Source organism: Carlito syrichta, unplaced genomic scaffold (assembly GCF_000164805.1).
Source record: "Carlito syrichta isolate Samal-C Ts95f unplaced genomic scaffold, Tarsius_syrichta-2.0.1 Scaffold86258, whole genome shotgun sequence".
Taxonomy (NCBI): Eukaryota; Metazoa; Chordata; class Mammalia; order Primates; family Tarsiidae; genus Carlito; species Carlito syrichta.
The window spans coordinates 133,266-154,541 of record NW_007030354.1 but is presented as its reverse complement, the minus strand read 5'-3'; the positions used below and the strand labels follow the sequence as shown (position 1 = coordinate 154,541).

Below are 21,276 nucleotides of genomic sequence, written 5' to 3'. Positions count from 1 at the left end.
GCAGGGTTCCATCATTACAGCCTTTATTATACAAAGGACCCTCTAAAAGGAACAAAGCAGCTACAGGAACAAACACTGAAGATGGCATGAAAACCCTGGAATGAAATTGACAAGACCAGTGTAGGCAACATGTTGAGACCTTGTCTCTACTAGACACCGAAATATTAGCTGGGCGTGGGAGCGCGCGCCTGTAGATCCAGTTACTCGGAAGGCTGAGGCGGAAGGATCCCTGGAGCCCAGCAGGTCGAGGCTGCGGAGGCCGGGAGCGGCCACTGCACTCCAGTCTGGGGGACGGAGTGAGACTTCGACTCAAAAAATAAAAAAAAAGATGGCTTCTGGGTGGAGTGTGGTGTGAGAGAGTGTACGTGTGACGTGTGTGGATGTGTGAGAGCGAGTGGATACAAGTGAGGGTATGAGTGGGTTTGGGAACGTGAGAGTGGGTGAGTGAGAGTGTGGGTGTGTCTGTGAGAGTGAAAGTGTCTGAGCATATGAGTGTGCGTACGAGTGTAAATGCTGAGTGTGAGACACTGTGAGAGTGTGAGTGAGAGAGCGTGCGTGCCCACAGCCGGTTACTGGGAGGGCACCCTCTGTAGGTGCTGCCGCCGGCCCATGGAGTCTGCAGTCCTCCGTACCCCTGAACACCTCGGGCTCTGTCTTCCCTCTTCCCTTTGTGCACCCCAAAACCAGCGTTTGTTCTTAATTCTCCTCTGCCACTCGCCAGGAGAGGAGGACAAGGGTCACACACGGTTCCCACCCCAGGATCTGTCCCCCACCCGGACCCACAGAGTATAGGCCATGGCACCACCGAGTCCCACGTACACCCAGGTCCACACGTCTGAAGGAGTCCTGGCCCCTGATGCCTGTCCAGCAGCAAGCCTCCCAGTGGCTCAGCAGGAACCTGTCTGTACTGGAAGCAACCCGTGAGCATCCCTGCTTTGATGTGAAATCAACCCCCGCCTCGCACCGTGATGAGTCGAGGGCCCATCAGCACGCTGGGCCCCATAACCGCCCTCTCCAAGGACCTCCTCCAGAGCCCGAGGGAGTGTGACCTGCAGAGGGGATGTCTGGTCAGCACCACCTGGGACTTACGGATGTGCTGGTTGCAGCCTGTGAGCTTGAGCTGGCGGCCATGGCAGAGTCTGACGAGGTGGAGAGCTGGCGCACCAGGGGGCTGTGTGGAGGGTGGTGGGCAGCCGCCAAGTAGCCTGAGCTGCTCATGTCTGCGTGTGGCTTCAACACTGCAGAGTCAACAGGGAAGACAAGACCATGGAGCTCAGCCATGCTGCTTCCTCTACCAAGCCGGGAATAGTGGCAATGCACGTTTCAAGGCTTAGAGGTTCAAAAGGTGGAGCCCGCTGGTAGCTGGGTGGGGCTGGGTAGGGGCTGCTGGGGGCAAGCAGTGCCAGCAAGAGCAGGCAGGAGTACCCTGGCTGCCCAGAAAGCCCCACGTGACACAACTGCAGGCAGGTGCTGGCCTGGTCCTACCTTCACTCCTCTCGGATGAGTGGTCTCGCAGTCTCATCTTGCCATGGCTGGGGTCATGTGCAGGTGGTGGTGGGTTGAGTAAGCGCTCTGCCTTGGGCGCTGTCACTCGCTCCACCGTGGGCATGGCCCCCACATCGTCGAAGTGCCTGTGGGTCCTGTCAGGCCGGGCTTGGTGGTGGGAGAGCTCTGAAGAGGCAACAGAAGAAGAGAGGTGAGAGACCTTCTCGCAGTCCATTCTCACCTGGGCTCCAAGCTCCCGAATTCTGCTGAGGCCAGGGCTGTGCACCCAGGCAGCAGCATGGTCCTTCAGGACTGAAGCTCCCCCCAGCAGCAGCGTGGCCAGGACAAGCCCGGGGAGTCCAGAACAGAGACTTGTGACCCTGAGTCATGGAAGCCGGTCTGTCCGCAGGCATACCAAATGCGGTGCCCCTGCTGGCTGTGCCCGAGGCCCCTGTGCCTGAAGGGGCTCCCCAAGTCCCTCTGAGAGCACCTCAGACGAGCGGACGTGGTCACGGGTGCCCTGCCACTCCAACCCCAACGTGCTGCAAAGCAAGTCAGTAACTCGGAAATAAGAGAAGAGAGGAGACCCGGGACCCACTGGTCCCTGAACTCACTGGCTGTGGTCAGGAAGGAGCTGACCAGCTTGTGCCTGTCCTTACGAGATGGGTCTGGCAGGCTGCCTGGCAGGGGTGCTCTGTGCTTGAGGGTCAGCTTTTTGGGAGGTTTGATTTTGTCGAAAGGCTTGTTCTGCCACTGAGATTTCAGCATGCTCTGGTAGTGCAGGCTTGTGGGCACATCTGCAGGAAACACAGAACACTGCTGGTTAGCTGCCCACCGGGCCCAAGGCGAGGCACTCGCCACTGCCAGCCACATGGCCTCTGGGCCAAGACCCACACCCCACCCTCCGGCGTGCCCGCAGCTGACAAAATAGGGTTCCAGGTGCTATCACATGGAAGGCCATTCTCAGGCACAAGCAGGTCACTTTTTTTGTTTGTTTTTGAGTTGGAGTCTCACTCTGTCACCCAGACTGGAGTGCAGTGGCCGCTCCCGGCCACCACAGCCTCAACCTGCTGGGCTCCGGCAATCCTTCCGCCTCAGCCTTCCAAGTAGCCGGAACTACAGGCGTGCACTACCACACCCGGCTAATTTTTGATTTATTGTAGAGATGAGGTCTCGCCAAGTTCCCCAGGCGGGTCTCGAACCCATGGGCTCAGGCAATCCACTCACCTCAGCCTCCCAAGGCACGGGATTACAGGCTGAGCCACCGAGCCTGGCTCACTTTTGTTTTTTACTTTCAAGTGTCAAGGAAAAAATCCCCAAAACTCCCTTGCTGGATGGGTGAAGTCTTCATCCCATGTGTTCCACTGAGCATGATAACAGTCTGTTCCTCTTCTTTATTTAGTAAGCTTACTTCTTCCCATCATTGTAGAGCGAACCAGGACACACTCATTCCACAAAACTCTAGAGGGTCTCTGTGCTCTCAGATGCTGTGTGAGTAACACCACCCCCTCCCTCTGCAGGGCAAAGACCACTATCCCTCCTCCTCTGCCAAGTCATATCCCACCTGCAGGCTATTGAGACTGTCTAGCTGACTAGGTAATGTCCACTGTGACAAAGCAACAGTCTTTTGAACTTAACTACAATTTTCTTTTTGATATATTGTAGAGACGAGGTCTCACCAAGTTGCCCAGGCTGGTCTCGAACCCGTGGGCTCAGGCAATGCACCCGCCTCGGCCTCCCAAAGTGCTGGGATTACAGGCTGAGCCACCAAGACCAGCCGCTTAACTATAACTTCTTACATTGTTTCTTTTTTTGTTTTGTTTTGAGTTGGGGTCTCACTCTGTCACCCAGACTGCAGTGCAGTGGCATGACCACAGCTCACCGCAGCTTCAACTCTCCTGGGCTCAGGTGATCCTTCGGCTTCAGACTCCCGAGTGGCTGGGCGTGCTCCACCATGCCCGGCTAATTTTTTAATTTTCTGTCAAGACAAGGTCTTAGTACACTGCCCAGGTTCAAGCTCCTGAGCTCAAGCAATCCTCTCGCCTGTTGAGATTACAACCATCATGCTTGGCCGAGTAACTTCTTTAGAAAAAGAATTTCCAGATTCAAAACCATCTTCCTCTCAGACCTTTAAAGCTATTCTTCCATGTAGCCTAACATGCAGTGCTGTGTATAAGAGGGACTCATTCTTATTTACTTGTAGGTAGTCTAGTTTTTGTCTTTTAATCTTTTGCAAAAACAAAGACAAAAAAAAACACAAAGAAAACCTGTGTTATTGCACCCACTCTCAAATCACTTCGGGAGAACTGCCACTTGTTCCACCAGCAACAGTGAGTCTTCTTTTTTTTTTGAGTTGGAGACTCACTCCGTCACCCAGACCGTAGTGCAGTGGCTGCTCCTGGTCACTGCAGCTAGACCTGCTGGGCTCTGGCGAAACTTCCGCCTCAGCCTTCCAAATAGCTGGAACTACAGGTGGGCGCTACCACACCCGGCTAATTTTTGATTTATCGTAGAGCTGAGGTCTCACCAAGTTGACCAGGCAGGTCTCGAACCCGCAGGCTCAGGCAATCCACTCACCTCAGCCTCCCAAAGTGCTGGGATTACAGGCTGAGCCACTGAGCCCAGCTAACAGTGAGTCTTTTAATCCATGAACATGGCGTGTGTCTCCATCGACACAGGTTTTCTCTCAGTAGTATTGGGTTGTTTTCTTTTTTAAAACATTTTTATAATTTTAAAAATTTAAATCTTGTTTTAGATTCAAGGGGGCATATGTGCAGGTTTGTTACATGGATACATTACGGGACGGTAAGGTTTGGGCTTCTAGTGAGTTCATCACTCAAATGATGAGCACAATACCTCATAGGTAGTTTTCAACCTCCCTCCTCCTTCCCCTTTTAGGAACTCCCAGTGTCTGTTGTTCCCAGCCTTATGCCTGTGTGTACCCAGTGTTTAGCTTCCACTTATAAGTGAGAACGTTGCCTGCTTTTCAAACATTAGGGTTAGGCAATGTTTGGTCCTTGGTTCTCTCATCATCCTGCTGTCATCCTCTGGCAAGTCTCATCCAGTTTGCCAATGATGACCAAGTTTATATTTTTAATTTAAACTCTTTCCTGAGATAGTATATTTTTAAAATTTCAAACTCCAGTTGTCCATTGTTGGAATACAGAAATACAATACGTTTTCATATAATAACCTTGTATCCTATGATCTTGCTGAACTCCTCAGTCACAGCTGCCTGGGTGTTGCTGATTCAACAGGATCTGCTATTTCATAAGTACACCACACAGAAACATTGACGGTTTTGCTTTGCAATCTGTATGTCTTTTGTTTTTACTTACTGCCCTATTTAATCTGGCTAGGATCTCTAGTGACAATTTTTAACTTTTATATTTTCCTTTTGATGTTTTCATTATTTTGACATCTCACCACCGTGGACACAGGTGTGAATCTTTCCTTCAGGCTTCTGCAAAGCTTTCCAGGGTTCTTTTAAATAAAGGCCAACACATTTTTTTCCAGCTCCCAGTTCTGCCTGGGTGTCCCGTAACCATCTGGGGGACACTCAAAAGTTCCAGCCACACATCCTTGCGCCCACTGCTTCACGCATAATGCAGCACCACCACTGGGTGGAAGAGGCAATGGGGGCCACAGTACTGGAAGGGACACCCAGCCTACTCCTTCCAAAGTGAGTCCATATGTGGCACCCAGGTGAATGTCCAGCCCCTCTCCCTCCTCTCGGTGCCCTTTAACTCTCCAAGAACCCCCTCACAACAGCTCCCAAAATGCACAGAAGCTCACTCCTGCATGAGCTTTGGGCTACTTTCTATTTCTCCAGTTATCTTGTCTGCTTTCCATCTTTCAAAAATCACTGCGGTTGAGTCCGAGAGTTTGAGATCAGCCTATGTAACATAGCAAGACCTCATCTCTACAAAAATAAAAAAATTAGCTGGGTATGGTGGTGCACACCTATAGTCCCAGCTACTCAGGGGGCTGAGGCGGAAGGATTGTCTAAGCCCAGGAGCTTAAGGCTGCATTGAGCCATGATCATGGCATTACCCTACCAGCTGGGTAACAGAGTGATACCCTGACTCGAAAAGAAACAAAAAATCATCGCAAATTCCAGTCACTGGAGGCGTGTCTTCCTTCTAAAACTATTACAAATCTATTTTTTTTAATTTTCTAAATGTTTATGGAGTTTTGGTCCCCCCAGAAAGGGTGGAGGGTGTGCTTGATGTGAACTGGGTGGGGGAAGGAGGCAGGGAAGGGAGGAGGAGTAAGTCAACACGACCCAGCCTGTGAGGCAGGCACTATGTGTGTCTACCATCATGCATATTTTAAAGACAGGAAACAGGCGCAGATGGGCCAGCTGTGGCACAGCTGCACAATTTAGTAAGTACTGGCCAACATTCCACCTCAGGGGTCTACACCCTGAAGCCTGCGCTCTCAGTCATCACACCACAGGATCACTAACTGATCCAGAGGATGGACAGGGTTCCGTAAAGCCTGACGTTTCTCAAACTACTCCAAGGAGAGAGAGCAGCGTGCAAGACATTCTGTGCTCCCAGAGTGGCCCTGCAGTGTGAAAGCCCAACCATTCTGTCTGAGAGAGAGACAGTGGACTTCATGAGTAAGAGGGTCGGTGTCCTCCGGGGACACTCTTCCAATGGGCGAGCAGCCTCAGCTCCATGGATCTGAGAACATACTGAACTTTGAGGCAATGAAACAAACCAGGAAAACCAAGTCTGAGTGACAGCATATCTGCTACGTATCCACATGTGGAGACGTGGTCTCTGAGGTCAGTGCTGTCTTCCCAAGTTTTTTCCATAATCATTTTTTTCCATACTTAAATTCACCTGTCCCCTCTCCTGGGAAGCAAAGCCTTGACTGGGGCACCTGACCCTATGGAATGGCTGGTTCCTGCAGAAATGTCTGAAGAAGGCTCAGGAAAGGGCAGGAGGACACACCTGTGTGTCGTAGCATACCCTCTGCCACAGAGGAGTCGCTCTCCTAGGTGAAGGCTGTACAGGCATGCCACGACATGGACATGCCACAGGCATAGTGATTTCACGGTTTCCTTTTCTTTCCCCCAGTCACTCACCACTCTCCCAAAGCAGAAAGCAGAGCCAAGAGAAAGGAGGGAGACCAGAGGCCAGGCCACAGGGAACACAGGCAGCAGACTCCCAGGAGGCCTAGGCTCGGGCCCTGCTTCTGCCGCTGAGCGAGAGACACCAAGACCGCCCCTGAAGCTGGGTTTCACGAGGCAGTGGCTCCTTCAGGGATGGCCCCATCCCAGCACACATGCGCTTCCCTGCCCTTCCTGTCGGCTGCAGACTCAAGCTGACCAATCGTAACAGCTGACAGCCCAACGCCTCCAACAACTCCAGAAAGCTCGAGCCACAACCTGAGTGGCCATAAGAAAGGATGGCGATGCGCTGCTGCTAGACCACGCGGGCCTGGGAGCTTTTCCTCTCCAAGCTGGGCAAGCCACTCTTCCCCAAAAGCCCCACTCCCAACCCCCACTGAAAGGCTCGGGGATGGCGTTGCCCACTCAAACCGCAGCCCTAGAACACCGCCTACCCCCTGGAGGGACTTCCCGTAAGCCATGGGAGCAGCCATGCAGTGGCGGGCTGTTAGGGGACTTGGGCTATGACTTTGTGAGCTGTGTCTATTCTTCGCTGCTTCATCAAGAATGAATGGGCCGGGCGTGGTGGTGTGTGCCTGTGGTTTCAGCTATTGGAAAGCTGAGGCAGAAGGATTGCCTGAGCCCAGAAGATGGAGGCTGCGGTGGCCATGACTGTTCCACTGTGCTCCAGCCCAGGCGACAGAGTGAGACTCTGACTCAAAAAAAGTGAACAGGACCCCAGCCAAATCCCATCGGTGAACAAAGGAGCCCAGAGGCACTGCTGGTCTGAGTACCAGGCTAGCTGGAACGACATAACAATGCTTACGCTACGCAGGTGAGGGGTGTGAAGCAGGCTGAACCAGGGCCTGAAAGCGAGCAAGGAAGGGCCACCAATGGGCAGTGAGCATGATGGGCTCAGCTAGAGAACCCCACACCTTACCTGCAGGTGCCTGAGAGGAGGCACCACCGACCCGTAACGGGTGGGTAACAGGAAGGTCACACAGGCTGCGAAGGTCACTCACCAAGCTCCTGCCTCCTCATACACACTGGTGAATGGGGACTTTGACCTCAGCCAGCCAGGCCGGACCTGCCGGGGCTCCCTGGCTCTGCTCACTACCCTGTACCATCTTCCAGGCATGCTGTCCTGGGGACTCTGTGAGGCTCATGTCTTCCCCAGGCGGCGCCACCGGCAGGTGGTGCCCTCACTCAGCCCTTCGTGCAGGCAGAGCCTGCCTGCTTCCCCAGGGTGATACAGCCCCTGCGCCTCCAATCCATGAGGCCACGAGGAGCAGAGGCCATCCCTGCTGGAACACCACCGGGGCCTCACACCCCAGCCTCCACAAGCCTGCAGAAGTTGGTGCGCACGGCCCTCCACGCATTGTGCCCAGGCACCCCAAACGGGAGGGGCTCCGGTGTGCTCCAGGTGGAAGGTGGAACTCCAGACCAGGGTCACCCCAGTGAGCAACACAAACTGGTGAGGAAACAGTCAGACAAAATTTGTCATGGGACCAGAGAACAGCAAAGCACCATGTCCAAAGAGCCTGCCAGAGAACACATCAAAATCATATTTAACCTTGTTATCAAAATAAATTTGGAAATCTGACTACATCTCCTAGAAAAGATGTTCCAAAGGGTGGCCCATGGGCAAATCTGGTACACAAAGACTTGCCACACACATCATGCTGGGACACCAGTCTTCACAGCCCCACGTGCTACACAGGGACGTTCAGGGGTGCCACCCACATGGAACGTGCCCTCTGTGGCCTTGGGAATCTCCCCATTTACAGATGGACTGTATTCTGAATGTGGCACAATTATTCCAACAAAAACAATATTAGATAAGGTAATTAGGTCTCCAGGTCAACCCACAGAGATCTAATTAATCCACAGGCAAATAGAGTAGTTCACAGAGCCCACTTGGAAAGGTAAAATATTCATATGTATTTTCCCATTCACAGTCTCATCAGGAGAATTTAATGGCAAGCTTTCTCGTCCAACCCCCAGGGCTAGGGTTAGCAGCCCTATGAATGCCTCTAGAGGTGGGTGGGAAAAAGAAAATGAGAGAGAAGGGGGGTCCCCGCTCCTTGGGGGAGGGTAGCCAGACCTACACCCAACACAGTTCATCATCCAGGCAGAGATGCTGACAGCAGGGGGCCCAGGGAGACATCTGCCACCGTGCATGTATACTGCTGACAAACACCCACCATGTTCACCAGGCGAGGCCCATAAGCACAGCTCTAGGTTTCAGGCTCTTGTTTTCTTCTCCAAATACGACACTAGACAATTCAGTACAGTGATCCCCAAGAGAGTAACCCAGGAAGTGACCCTACGACTTCCTCGTGGTTCTGCGTACAGCCAGAATCCTGAAATGGGTAGAAAGCTGATCTCTTAGTCACCTGTCCAGGAAGGAACACGGAACATCGTCAAAAGAAGGGCAGGCATTAGAGAATCTAGGTGTGAAGGCTAAAGCCACCTAGTCTCAGGTAGGCCACAGCCTCATGTAACCGCTCCTGACCTGTGACTGAAGGAGCACCTGATGGGGGCTGCCAGAAGCACGAGACACACACGGAAGTGTGCTGGGAACCGCAGCCTGCCTACCTAGAGCACCACGAGCCAGACAGGCCACCGACTCCACGGCAGGGAAGGACAGGGCAGTGACTGCGACCCGAACACCACGCACTTCCACTCAGATGTGCTCAGGTTTGCTGACTACTCACCAGCCCCCGCTAGCATGCTATCCATGGGCTCCAGGTGCCCTACTTTTTTCTACTCTTGCAAGGAGCACACGCAGCAGCTCCTTGTAATTCCACCACATCCTTGTCACGGTTAGCAGGGTTTTTGGTAACAAAAGCTAAAAATCCTGGTAACTACTGAATTTAGGTGGCTAAAAAGAAATTAAATCATTTGAAGAGCAGGGGTTTCCAGTCATCTAATGTTTGATCAACTGTCAATTAGAAGAGAATTGGATTCTCTAAGACAAGGGTTGGCAACAACTGTTTTTTTGTAAATAAAGTTTTACTGGAACACAGCCAGGTCTATTTGTTTACATACTTTCAATGGCTGCTTCTGTGCTACAGTGGCTGGTTTGAACAGCTGTGACAGGAGCTGACATCAATTCTATGGCCCATAAGCCAGAGTACTTACACCATCTGGACCTTTAAGAAAAAGTTCATCTACCATTCACATATCTGTTTCTTATCCCACCACCAAGTAAACTCTACCTCCTCCACAACTTAATATAAACCATTAACATATGAATAAAAACCCACAGGCATTTGAGACAACATCCCCTCTTTCTGTAGGCTGGGAACGGATCATAGGTATGTGAAATCAATGAAACCTTGCCAGACTACAAAAGCACTCACCTCCTGTGGTCCATCCAGAACAGTGGTTTCAAAATGTTTTTGCTCATGCACTTCCCATTTGAAATGTAATTTTTTTTGAGTCAGCATCTCGCTCTGACACCCAGGCTGGAGTGCAGTGGCATGTTCAAGGCCAACCGCAGCCTCAACCTGCTGGGCTCAGGCAATCCTTCCAAGTAGCTGGAACCACAGGTGTGTACCACCACACCAGGCTAATTTTTTTATTTATTGTAGAGACGAGGTCTCCAGTCCCTGGACTCAGGCAATCCCCTCACCTCCCTGCCAAAGTGCTGGGATTTCAGCAGTGAGCCACTGCGCCTGGCTTGAAATGTAATTTAAAAAAAAACAACCATAAATTCAGATAGTTGTAAAGGTTGTATTTTCTAGACTACTACATGTGCTTTAAAAATCTTTTTGTCAAAACTTTGAAAAGCAAATATATTTAGCTTCATTAATTGAAAGAAAAATCTTCCTTTAAACTTATTTAGGCTGGCGTGGTGGCTCACACCTGTAATTCCAGTGCTTTGGAAATCTGAAGTGGAAAGACTGCTTCAAACCAGGAATTTTAGACTGGCTTGGGCAACACAGCAAGACTGCCTCTACCAAAAATCTTTTTTAAAAAACTCAACTTATTTATTAGCCAACCAGATTCTAGTGGAAGTCTGACTTTAGCTATTAATTCTCTTTGTATTTGTTCTAAGATAAACAAGGCACAGAATCTTGCCATAAATTGTAACCTAGACAAAATAAGGTACCTGGATCTTCATTTTCTTTTTTAAGTCCAAAACTCCTTTGTGCTTAGTCCCAGGGGATTTGCCTTCAGAAGCTGAGAGCTCCTGGGAATGGGCTCCACCATCCAAGATGTTTATACTCTGGGGCAAAACCCCAGCAAGACTCACACCACCGAGAGGAATGAGCTACTTCTGTCCAGTAGGGGAGTGCAGGCATGTGGGGGACTGCCAGAGACCAGCAGGAAGGCAAGTGTCAGAAACAGCACATGCCAGCTGTGAGGACGTGTGCTCACAACACTCTGGAAAGTTGGCATGGAACCCTACAGACGCCTAACAGCATTTCATGTCATGACACATACAGAATTTTTTTTTTTTTTTTTTGAGTCGGAGTCTCACTCTGTCACCTACGCTGAAGTGCAGTAGCACACTCATAGCCATCGCAGCTTCGACCTGCTGGGCTCAGGTGATCCTTCCACCTCAGCCTTCCAAGTAGCTGGAACCACAGGCACGCACCACCATGTCCAGCTCATTTTTTGATTTATTGTAGAGACAAGATCTCACCAAGTTGTCTAGGCTGGTCTTAAACCCCTGAACCCAAGCAATCCTCTCACCATCACCTCTCAAAATGCTGAAATTACAGGTGTGTGCCACTGTACCCAGCTCAGAAATGCATTTTTAAAGATATTAGCAGCTGGGCACAGTGGCTCATGCCTGTAATCCCAGAACTTTGGGAGGCCAAGATGAGAGGATCACTTGAACCAAGGAGTTCGAGGCCAAGCAACATAGGTGAGACCTCATCTACACTTTAAAAAAAAAAAAAAAGGAAAAGAAAAAAAATTAGCCAGGGCGAGTGGCACACACCTGTAGTCTCAGGCACTCAGGAAACTGAGGCGGGAGGATCGCCTGAGCCCAGGAGGTTGAGGCCGTGGTGAGCCATGATCATGTCACTGAATCCTAGTCAGGGCAAAACAGTGAGACCTCATCTTAAAAACAAAATTCCCAAAGATACACGAGGGGATAAGGGACCAGACTGCTGGTGGCTGGAGGCAGCAGGCCCTAGCTAGCCAGCACACCCCTTGAGGACGCAGCGAGTGGTTTCTGAGTGGGCTGCACTCGCTAGGGGCGCCTTCTGGTACGGTGGGTCTGCCACAGTCTGCAAAATTCTGGGAAGACTTTGCTGACAGGAAGCCACTGCTCGAGAACAGCTGAACCCTACGAGGCCTTGTGCATGAGATTTCATACCCTGTGGTTTTGCTTACCATCAGGAAATGCCAGAACGGGGTGAACACAGCCGTCCAGCTGGGAAAGCCGCTCCAAGAGGGGGGCTTCATAGTGAATCTCGGGGGGCATGGTGCTGACACCGCCCGAGCCACACAGCGCACATGAGGGGTTCACGTCGCAGCCAGAGCGGAGTGTGCTGTTCCGGTGGACCTGCAGAAAGCCAAACACATCACAGGGTCAGTGTCTGATGAAATCCAGCTTCCCACTCGTGGTCCCAAAGACTCAGGATGTCTTTCCAGACACCTAGAGGACACTGCTCACAGGACGTCCAATGAGTCTGTTAACAGATGTCTCATTGTCTAACCCGCTGACCTTCACAGTAAGTAAGGAAACCTGCTTCTTTTTCAGTGCTGAAACCCAATTACTTGAAACCCTAATGTTTACATAGATGTCAAACTTATGACCGTCTGAAGGATGCTAAAACCGTGTTTTCTGAAAACACGGCATGAAACTGGCATGCCATAGCCACAGGATGGTGTCTACCCGTCTGCCGAGGTGAGCAGCTGGCTCCTGGAGGGCCACAGCCAGCGCTCCTCAGCAAAGGCACGCCCTGGAGCTTCAGTCACCAACCACACCTCCTCTTCTCACGCCCCCTTCAAGGCTTTCTGGTGGCCTCAAGTGGCAAGGTTCCCTGGATACATTAGCTGCTCTTCAGCCTGGCCTAAAGCTCACTCGATGCTCACTCGATGCTACAAAGCTTGTGCCTCAGTCACAAAAATAAATTCTGGACAGTGACTGTTCACTTGTATAGTGTTCATGTCAGGTTAATTCCAAAGGGATAGGTATGAATTCCACTAAACTTCCTCTGTACATGTGGGCAGAATAGTCAGTAAGTTCTCCAGCAAAGTCCAGAGTGAATTATGAACTAATTTCAGCCTTCAAAAGCTTTAATTTTAATTCTGTAATAAGAAACAGGATGTTTACAATTTCATGCTTTGAGGCGAAACCATCAGGGTACGCTGAGTGCAGGATCCCTACAAGTCAGCGTTACAATGGCAAGTCTCACATTTGCAAGAGCATAACTCGTCAGGTCGTCTGGGCACACAGTCCTGAAGAAAGCACCTGCCCCTGAATGGCAGGAAGTGAGGAGACCCTGGAGCCCGGGAGGCATCGGAGCAGAGGCCAGAGGGCAGACCTCAGCTTCTCTGGCAAAGTCCCAGGAGCACCTGCCACAGCTGCATCCATTTTTGGCACAGGATCTCCTGGAAGCCCGGCTCGGGCGTGTATAGGGGAAGACTCCCCTATGGACAAAGTGGCCGCTCCCAGCATTCCCTGCCGGCATCCTGCCTGCAGCCCCCAGGAGGGTGGCGGGCAGGGACAGCCCTCTGGAGGTCCAACCGGGCAAACCACACTGAAGCAGGAGCGAAAGGAAACGACAATGATCAATAGGGCGCCTCTGTGCGGGCAGCGTTAGCAGGCTCTGCTTTGAGAAAACAATTCCCTGTACCATATTTAATCAGTGCTGGTTTTCTGAAGATGATCTTTTGAGGCAGAAGGAGAAAAATTAGTTGGCAGGGATGAAAACCAGACCACACAGCAGATGAATGAGAGGATTCAGAAAACTGGTGAGGATCTAAAAATTGCACCCAAGCTTTCAATATTAAAAAGACACTAGGAAAAGATACAAAAAAAATCAAAATAAGGCTGGGCACAGGGGTTCACACCTATAATGCCAGCACTTTGGGAGGTGGAGGCCAAGAGGACTGCCTGAGCCCAGGGATCTGAGACCAGCCTGGACAACTTGGCAAGACCTCACCTCTACAATAAATAAATAAAAATTAGCGGGGCGTGGTAACATGGGTTCTGGCTACCTGGAAGGCTGAGGCAGAAGGATCACCTAAGCCCAGCAGGTTGAGGCTGTGGTGGCCATGACTGGGCTACTGTATTCCAGTCTGGACAACAGAGTGAGTCTCTGACTCAAAAAAGAAAGAAAACAGTAAGAAGCTTTAAAAGGTGAAGTCCCCTTTTAATCTCATAAACTGACCCGGACATCAACTAGCTCTCCGCATAGGGTGTTTCATCCCATCTTACGGCTGAAGCATATCCCTAAGTCAATAGCCAACGGATCTGGGTGAAGAGTAAAAATAATGTGGGGAAAAAATATCAAGATAAAACTAAGAAAAAAGATTAGGATAAGAGCAGACATTATCCAAAGAGGAGATACAAGCCAAAACTGAGATGTCTTTGGGAGCTCATCTTTGTTCCCATAACCACCCTCAAGAGCAGAAAGAAACAGACCAATTACCTAGATAAGCTGGAAGACTGGCCTAACAAAAGAAAAAAGGATAAAAATTGCAAATATATAATAATTTTTTTTTTTAAAACAGCTAAATGAAAACCTGGCTATCTAAAACTGGAGCATCCTGTGGCAGACATCTCTGAGTCTCTATAAGATAACTGAAAAAACAGCCAAACACCCAGGGTAAAAACAGAACGTCTCTACAGAGTGATGTTATCCAAATAAAGCACCCACCACACACAGAGAGACAAGAGAGCACAGAGCCACTGAGGTGGCTGCCCTGGTGGGGGCGGAAGACAAAGGCTCTCAGTGTCCACTTATTCATGTCTACAACGCTGCTGTGTTATTTATCTGTGTTAACAACTGATCAGCGAATACATATGTGTGACAAAAGGGACAGGGGGCTCAGGCAAGTCTGTTTCATCAGTCAAGTTTCTGAAAACATTCAAAAGGAGATAATCTCTTCTTCATATACATACATATGACGTTTTGTAAAGACAAGGTCTCACTATGTTGCCCAGGCTGGTCATGAACTCCTGGACTCAAATGATCCCCCTGCCCTGGACTCCCAAAGTGCTGGGATTACAGCCGTGAGCCACTGTGTCCAGCCAGATTTCTGTTCAACTAAAGAAATTAGAATGACTTCTAAGGTCCTTTCAGAAAATAGAATCCTGATTTAAAACTTGACATAAGGTATGTGCACATATGTAATAATTAAAACAGCAATCTCACTTTTGAATTTAAACTGTAAAATATTAATAGAAACTAAGAGCATATAAAAATATATTTAACACTATTATTAAAGAATAAACTTTGGGACTCTTTTGAGAGAAAACGTGAACTTTAAAATTACCTAATTCACACCCATACTGCACAAATTCACACCCAGAATCTATTCTGCAGATAAATTTAAGCATAAAGACACACACTTTTTTTCAGTGAAACAACACACCAAATTGCATAAATCTGTTTAACACAGAAAAACTTCACAACACTGTGTATGTAAAAAATCAAACAGAAACACAACATAGGCCAATGCAGTGGCTCACATCTATAATCTCAGCACTTTGGGAAGCCAAGGTGGGAAGACTGCTTGAGCCCAAGAGTCCGAGACTAACCTGGGCAACACGGCGAGACCTCATCTCTACAGAAAATCAAAAAATCAGCTGGGCCTAGTGGTACATGCCTGTAGTTCCAGCTATCTGGGAGGCTGAGGCTATGGCGAGCCATGATTTTGCCACTGCACTTCAACCTGGGTAACAGAGCGAGACCCTGACTCAAAAAACAATAATGACAACAAAGCAAACAAAAAATACAACAGGTAGTATGCACCTGTAGTCCCAGCTACTCAAGAGGTTGAGATAGGAGGATCACTTGAGCCCAGGAAATCGAGGCTACAATGAGCTAAAAGCAAGTCCTTGCCCATCAGCCTGAGTGACAAAGTAAGACTCTGTCTCTAAACAAAAAATTAAATATAAACAACCTGTCATGAGTATGGTGGGATATATTTCCGAATGGCAAAATTAGTCATTATTAGAAAAATCAAGAAACTTGTAAGTACTCACAGTTTCCCAGTGGGAGGACAGAGTCGGCATGTTCAGAACCCACTCTCGCCCTGCCACTGGCACCCCATCCTAAACCCCTACACTCGTCCTTTGGCTCGACCTTTTCAGTGTCCTGGAATCTAGCTGTTTCTACCACCTCAAGGCCGACACACTGTACCCAGCCTCCCAGTCTCCATCTTTCCTCATAGGGTTTTCCTCAACAGCCTCCTACCGGGTCCCCCAACTTGGCCCTCCTGCCAGCTAGTCAACGCAGCTGTCAGTGTCACCCTAACCACACCAGTCCCACGGTGTCCAGGTGACCTCTCATCTCCTGAGGAACATGTATTGTCATACTCCCCAACCCCATGCCACCTGTCCCTGCACCCTCCCAGTTTCCTCTCTGGTGGCTGCCTGGCCAGTCACTATCTCGGGCGCCTCTCCCACTAAGTGTACAGTCATTCTCTCACATCAGCCATCTCTCCACATGTCACCTTCTTTAACACAACTTTGATTTAGAAAGACACAAGTGAAAAAAGAGTCTCTTCTTGACTGCAGCAACAACAAAATACCCTGGGATGAATTTAACAAGAAATTGAACCAAAAAAGCTTAGAGATATCAATATTCTACAAATGAACCTTGACTCTGAAACTTAATGGGTCTGAGGAGAGAGGGAGAAAAGGCAAGGGGGCTTTCAACATCTGAAAGAGCCATGGCAAGAAAGGGTGTGTGGGTCAGCCAGCCCCTCCCTGAACATGCCTGTGGCACAGGCAGCCAGGGGACTTGCCCCTACAACGACCCTGGGAAGGTGCGGCCCCATCGAGTAAACAGAAATAAGAAGTGACTAAGGTTCGTATAAGCTGACTGCCCCCCCACCACTGTTTTTTTTTTTGAGTTGGAGTCTCACTCTGTCACCCAGGCTGGAGTGCAGAGGCATCCTCATGTTCACCGCAGCCTTGACCTGCTGGGCTCTGGCTATCCTTCCATCTCAGCCTTCCAAGTAGCTGGAACTACAGGCAAGCACTACCACGCCCGGCTAATTTTTGATTTATTGTAGAGACGAGGTCTCGCCAAGTTGCCCGGGTGGGTCTTAAAACCACAGGCTCAGGCAATCCACTCTCCTCAGCCTCCCAAAGTGCTGGGATTACAGGCTGAGCCACTAAGACCGGCCTGCTTACCTCTTTAAAATCAATTAGTTTAAAAAGAAAAAAGGGTGAGATAACTTTGCAATAAACGGATCAAGAAAAGCAAGAGGTAAGAAAGCAAAGAGATCAACCGGGATTCTTGTCTCACACCAACATCAATTGCAAGTGCAGATTTAAACATAAAAACAAACATTACCCTTGACTCCAAAGAGAACAGTGAGGCAACACACAGTGGTAAGCAGTCTGTGCTACATAGTCAGAGAGACTTCCTGGACTTAAACTTCAACTCTGATCTTACCAGCCCATGTGACCGCGGACAAGTCACCATGCCATCATCTACAGCAATAGTAGAGGGCCGGCCAAGGTTGTTTGAGGATAAAATAACTCAGGACAGTGTCTGTAACCTTTATAAAAATCGTAAGTGTACCAGCTTGGGCAACGGAGTGAGACTCCAGTTCAAAAAAAAAAATTGTGAGTGCAGTTATTTTTATTTAAGGGGAGAATCTGATGGCAGAACATTTACAACATCAAAGACCTTGATTTCAAATTCTAGTGTCTTACTTGTGAATTATATGACCTTTGATAAGTCATATGACATCTTCAAATTTACTCACTTGTTAAAAAAGGACCACGAATACAAATCTCAGGGGATTACAGGGAAGGGAGGTTTTGTAACTGTCAGTATTACACACATGAGCTAGTTAGTATCTGGCATGATTTGCAAGAACTGCTATGTCTTGCTATGGAGGGCTGCTCCTTGCACGGTGACATCCAGCAGCACCCCGGCCTTGTGGTATATGTGCCACCATCCCACTCCCTCTCTGTGACAACCAAAATGACCACATACACTGCCCAATGTCTCCGGTGAGGGCACACAGCTGAAAACTACAGGGCCCAAATCACGGTCATCCCTTCCAGATAAAGGCATAACACAAGCTTCCTCTAAATGTTAATGCTGAGGTGAAAAGCTCTCAAAAACGACTGCAGTCACAGCAGGACTTAAGAACAACCCTGGGCTGGGTGTGGTGGCTCATGCCTACAATCAAAGCACTTTGGGAGGCCAAGGTGGGAGGATCTCCTGAGGCCAGGGATTCAAGGCCAGCCTGGGTAACAGAGCACAAAACCTCTACAAAAACAAACCAAAAGAATAATGACTAAAATACCTCAAATATGTTTAAACCAATGACTTGCAACACCACCACTGACTGTTAGTGGAGGATATGAGGAAACTAAGTCATTAATTTGAAAATGTGTAGATAATAGGAAACAAAATGTATAGTTTTTCTGTATAAACTGTAGCTCAGAGTAAACAAGTACTTGAAAAGGACAGAAAAGATACAAGTAGACTGCCACCTACTTTCTCCACTCCTAAAGAAATACTGGCTCTGGGCAATGACCAGGGCTGAAAACACAAAAAGCAAGGCAAGGCATCAGGTCTCCTGATGTGAACACACAAAACCACCGTATGTCTTTTCACAAAACTCAAACCTGGATTTGCTCAAGCCCCTAAAACTCACTACCAGCTTCCAGGAGATGCAAAGGACACAGGAATACCAACGACTTTTCAACGCACTAAAAATAAGACGGGTTACCGCGTGGACAGAAGGGTGGACATGTGGCAAGTCACAAAATGGAAATGGCAGAATCGGGAACAGGCACACAGGTGGTCGCTGTGGATTTTGCTCAACTGTGCTGTATATCTAAATCCTTTCATACTAAAATTTGGTACAGGAAACAGTGGGACCCCTGGACTAGTGCTTCTGGCTGTAATAGAGCAACAGGGTGATCAGACTGAGCTGCTGGCCCTTGTCAACTAGGAAGCCGGAGCACAGGGTGCACAAGACTGAGAAGCAAGTAGGTGGCCTCCAAGACTGGTCTGGGTTTCTGTCTGGAAGTACCTTCTAGAAGGCAGAGCAGAGAGGGATTCAGGTACAGCATGAGAGTGTCACTGAGTCCAGGAAACAAACTCAGAGGTCAGAGTTCAGAAGCAACGGAAACTGGGAAACGCAAGGCAGATCCTCCAAAGGCGGAAGCTGCACAGGAAGGGAGTTCTGGATGTTCCTGAGAGCCTTGAGTGTCTGGGGAACACTAGGAGGCATGTGTAGAGGGCGCAACGCCACAGGCCGGGCCAGGAGCAGCTGGTATGCAAGTGCATGGGCTCCAGGGCTCACAAGGGCGGGTGGGGGCTTCCAAACTCTGACTAGCCCCAGTAGCACAGGGCGTCGGGTCCAACCCAGGAAACCCACACTACTAAGTAGGCTACTCCTCACCTGCCCTAACAAACAACAAAACAAAATCTCTTTCAAGGAAGGTAACACAACCCACATGCTACAAACCAGGTAAAAGTAAATGTCCAGCACCCAGTCATATGGTTACACATGTCAAGAAGCCAGAAAATGCCACACAGGTGCAATTAGAATATGCAGGCCACAGAAAAGGGATGAATAACCCAGATGTGGAAGTATACAGGTTATAAGTCATGGAGACTTACAGCAAGCCACCATTCAAGCATACCTGGAAAGGCTAGATCTTAAAAACCAGCATGCATGTGTCATACCAGAGAGGTCCTGGGGCAATAACTGCGTAGAGTAGCCAAGACCCCAAGAGGAGAGACTGGGCAGGGAGCCTGCCATCTGCTGCTGTCTCTCCTCAGAAATGGCAGCTCACCTGAGAACAATGCTTAGGATTGGGCGCCTTGGTAGAGGGCCACTTCTAGTGTAGAGAAACGAGCAGGGCTTTTGGTGGCAACAGGGCCGAGGGGACATGGTTCGAGAATCTCAGTAAAGAGAGAGGATGGGATTAAGCATGATGTGACGCCAGGCTTCCGGTCTCCCAAGAACAACCTGAAGCTGCGAACGGCTGGAGGCCAAGAAGTTAAGCCAAAAGCCTCCCAAAGCGGAGAGGACCTTCCATCAGTCTCACTCTGTGGAGAAGGACGGACGCTGGTCAGCATGCCAGCCTCTCAGCTGGAGGTGGGGTAAGAAGCAAGGTGATGTCCTCGGAATGACCCAACTGGAATCCAGCCACCGCTCGGCTCGATCCCCAACTGGATTAAGACTCTCAGCCCCAGCCGGGTTTGGTGGCTCAGCCTGTAATCCTGCGCTTTGGGAGGCTGAGGTGAGTAGATTGCCCAAGCCCACGGGTTCGAGACCCGTCTGGGCAACTTGGCGAGACCTCATCTCTACAATAAATCAAAAAATTAGCCAGGCGTAGTAGCGCAAGCCTGTAGTTCCAGCTACTTGGAAGGCTGAGGTGGAAGGATCGCCGGAGCCCAGCAGCTCGGGGCTGCGGTGGCTGGAAGCGGTCACTGCACTCCAGTCTGGGCTACAGAGTGAGACTCCAACTCAAAAAAAAAAAAAAAAGACTCTCAGCCTCTACTCTACATGCTTACAAGAAGGTGAGGCCTCTCAGAAGACAAATATCGTCAGGCCCTCTACAACTTGTAAAATATAAAATATCCAACACTGACTGAAAACAAAACAAGACAGACAACAGAAAAAGCCCCCCGGTAATCTAGAATTTACAGTAAGCAAACAAGGATTTTAAAATAAATAAGGATTAAATTAATAAATCAGTAAGAATTTAGAATATATTCAGAAAAATATAAAGCTAAATGAAAAGATGACAGAAGTCCTTAAAACAGAATCAAATGGAAATTTATAAGGCAACAATATTTGGAAAATAATGGCCAGATTTGTATGAAAATGGTGAAAGATACCAAGTCACAGATACCAAGTCACAGATTTAAGAGCTCTATAAAACCCATGCAGGGAAAACACACAAAGAAAAACCACATTTAAGCATATCATTAAAATGTTTAATCTGCATAGAAAAAGAGGTAATAGGGCAACCTATACAACTAGATTTGAAAGACACCCAACTCACTGGAATGTACGGCCCTTATCTGAATCTTTTTTGTTTTTAAATAGAAGGGGATCTTGCTATGTTGCCCAGGCTGCTCTCAAACTCCTGGCCTCAAACAATCCTCCCATCTCAGTCTCCCAAAGTGCTGGGGTTACAGGTGTGAGCCACTGCGCCCGGCCCAGGCTTGTTCTCCAGTCTTTCTGCTTTGACTGCAGTGGTCTTTGAGAGCTTATCTGGATGACTCAAACTTTAAAAATCATTTAGGAGAAAATCTCAGAAATCTGAATAGCTTAGTCTTTGATAATATTAACTACATCACTATTAAAGCTAACAACTTTAACATGGGCGATACTCATCACAACACTGAGATGTAATGACCCTCATTCAGCCCTAAAACAGTCCAAACTGACAATATACAAGAACGAACAGCAGCATTAGCCCCTTTTACTTTGGCAGTTACTTCTTAGAAAGTGGAGTTATGACCATTGCTTTGTTAAACTCGGATGTG

At 49.0% G+C, this 21,276-nt stretch overlaps 1 protein-coding gene across 4 annotated transcripts in view; it reads right to left on the bottom strand.

Annotated features, from left to right (window-relative positions):
* The window catches only part of KANSL1 (KAT8 regulatory NSL complex subunit 1), a 143,440-nt gene that overhangs the window by 6,868 nt on the left and 115,296 nt on the right, over positions 1-21,276 (bottom strand). For 2 of the 4 annotated variants that reach the window (XM_008057048.1, XM_021711816.1), the window contains 4 exons: positions 11,957-12,128; positions 2,100-2,282; positions 1,486-1,671; positions 1,090-1,238 (listed from right to left, as the gene is read on the bottom strand). In XM_008057048.1, the coding sequence (XP_008055239.1) occupies positions 1,090-1,238; positions 1,486-1,671; positions 2,100-2,282; positions 11,957-12,128 (690 nt within the window). Of the gene's footprint in view, positions 1-1,085; positions 1,239-1,485; positions 1,672-2,099; positions 2,283-11,956; positions 12,129-21,276 lie in introns of all 4 variants that reach the window. The other 2 variants (XM_008057050.2, XM_021711819.1) reach the window with 2 other exon arrangements.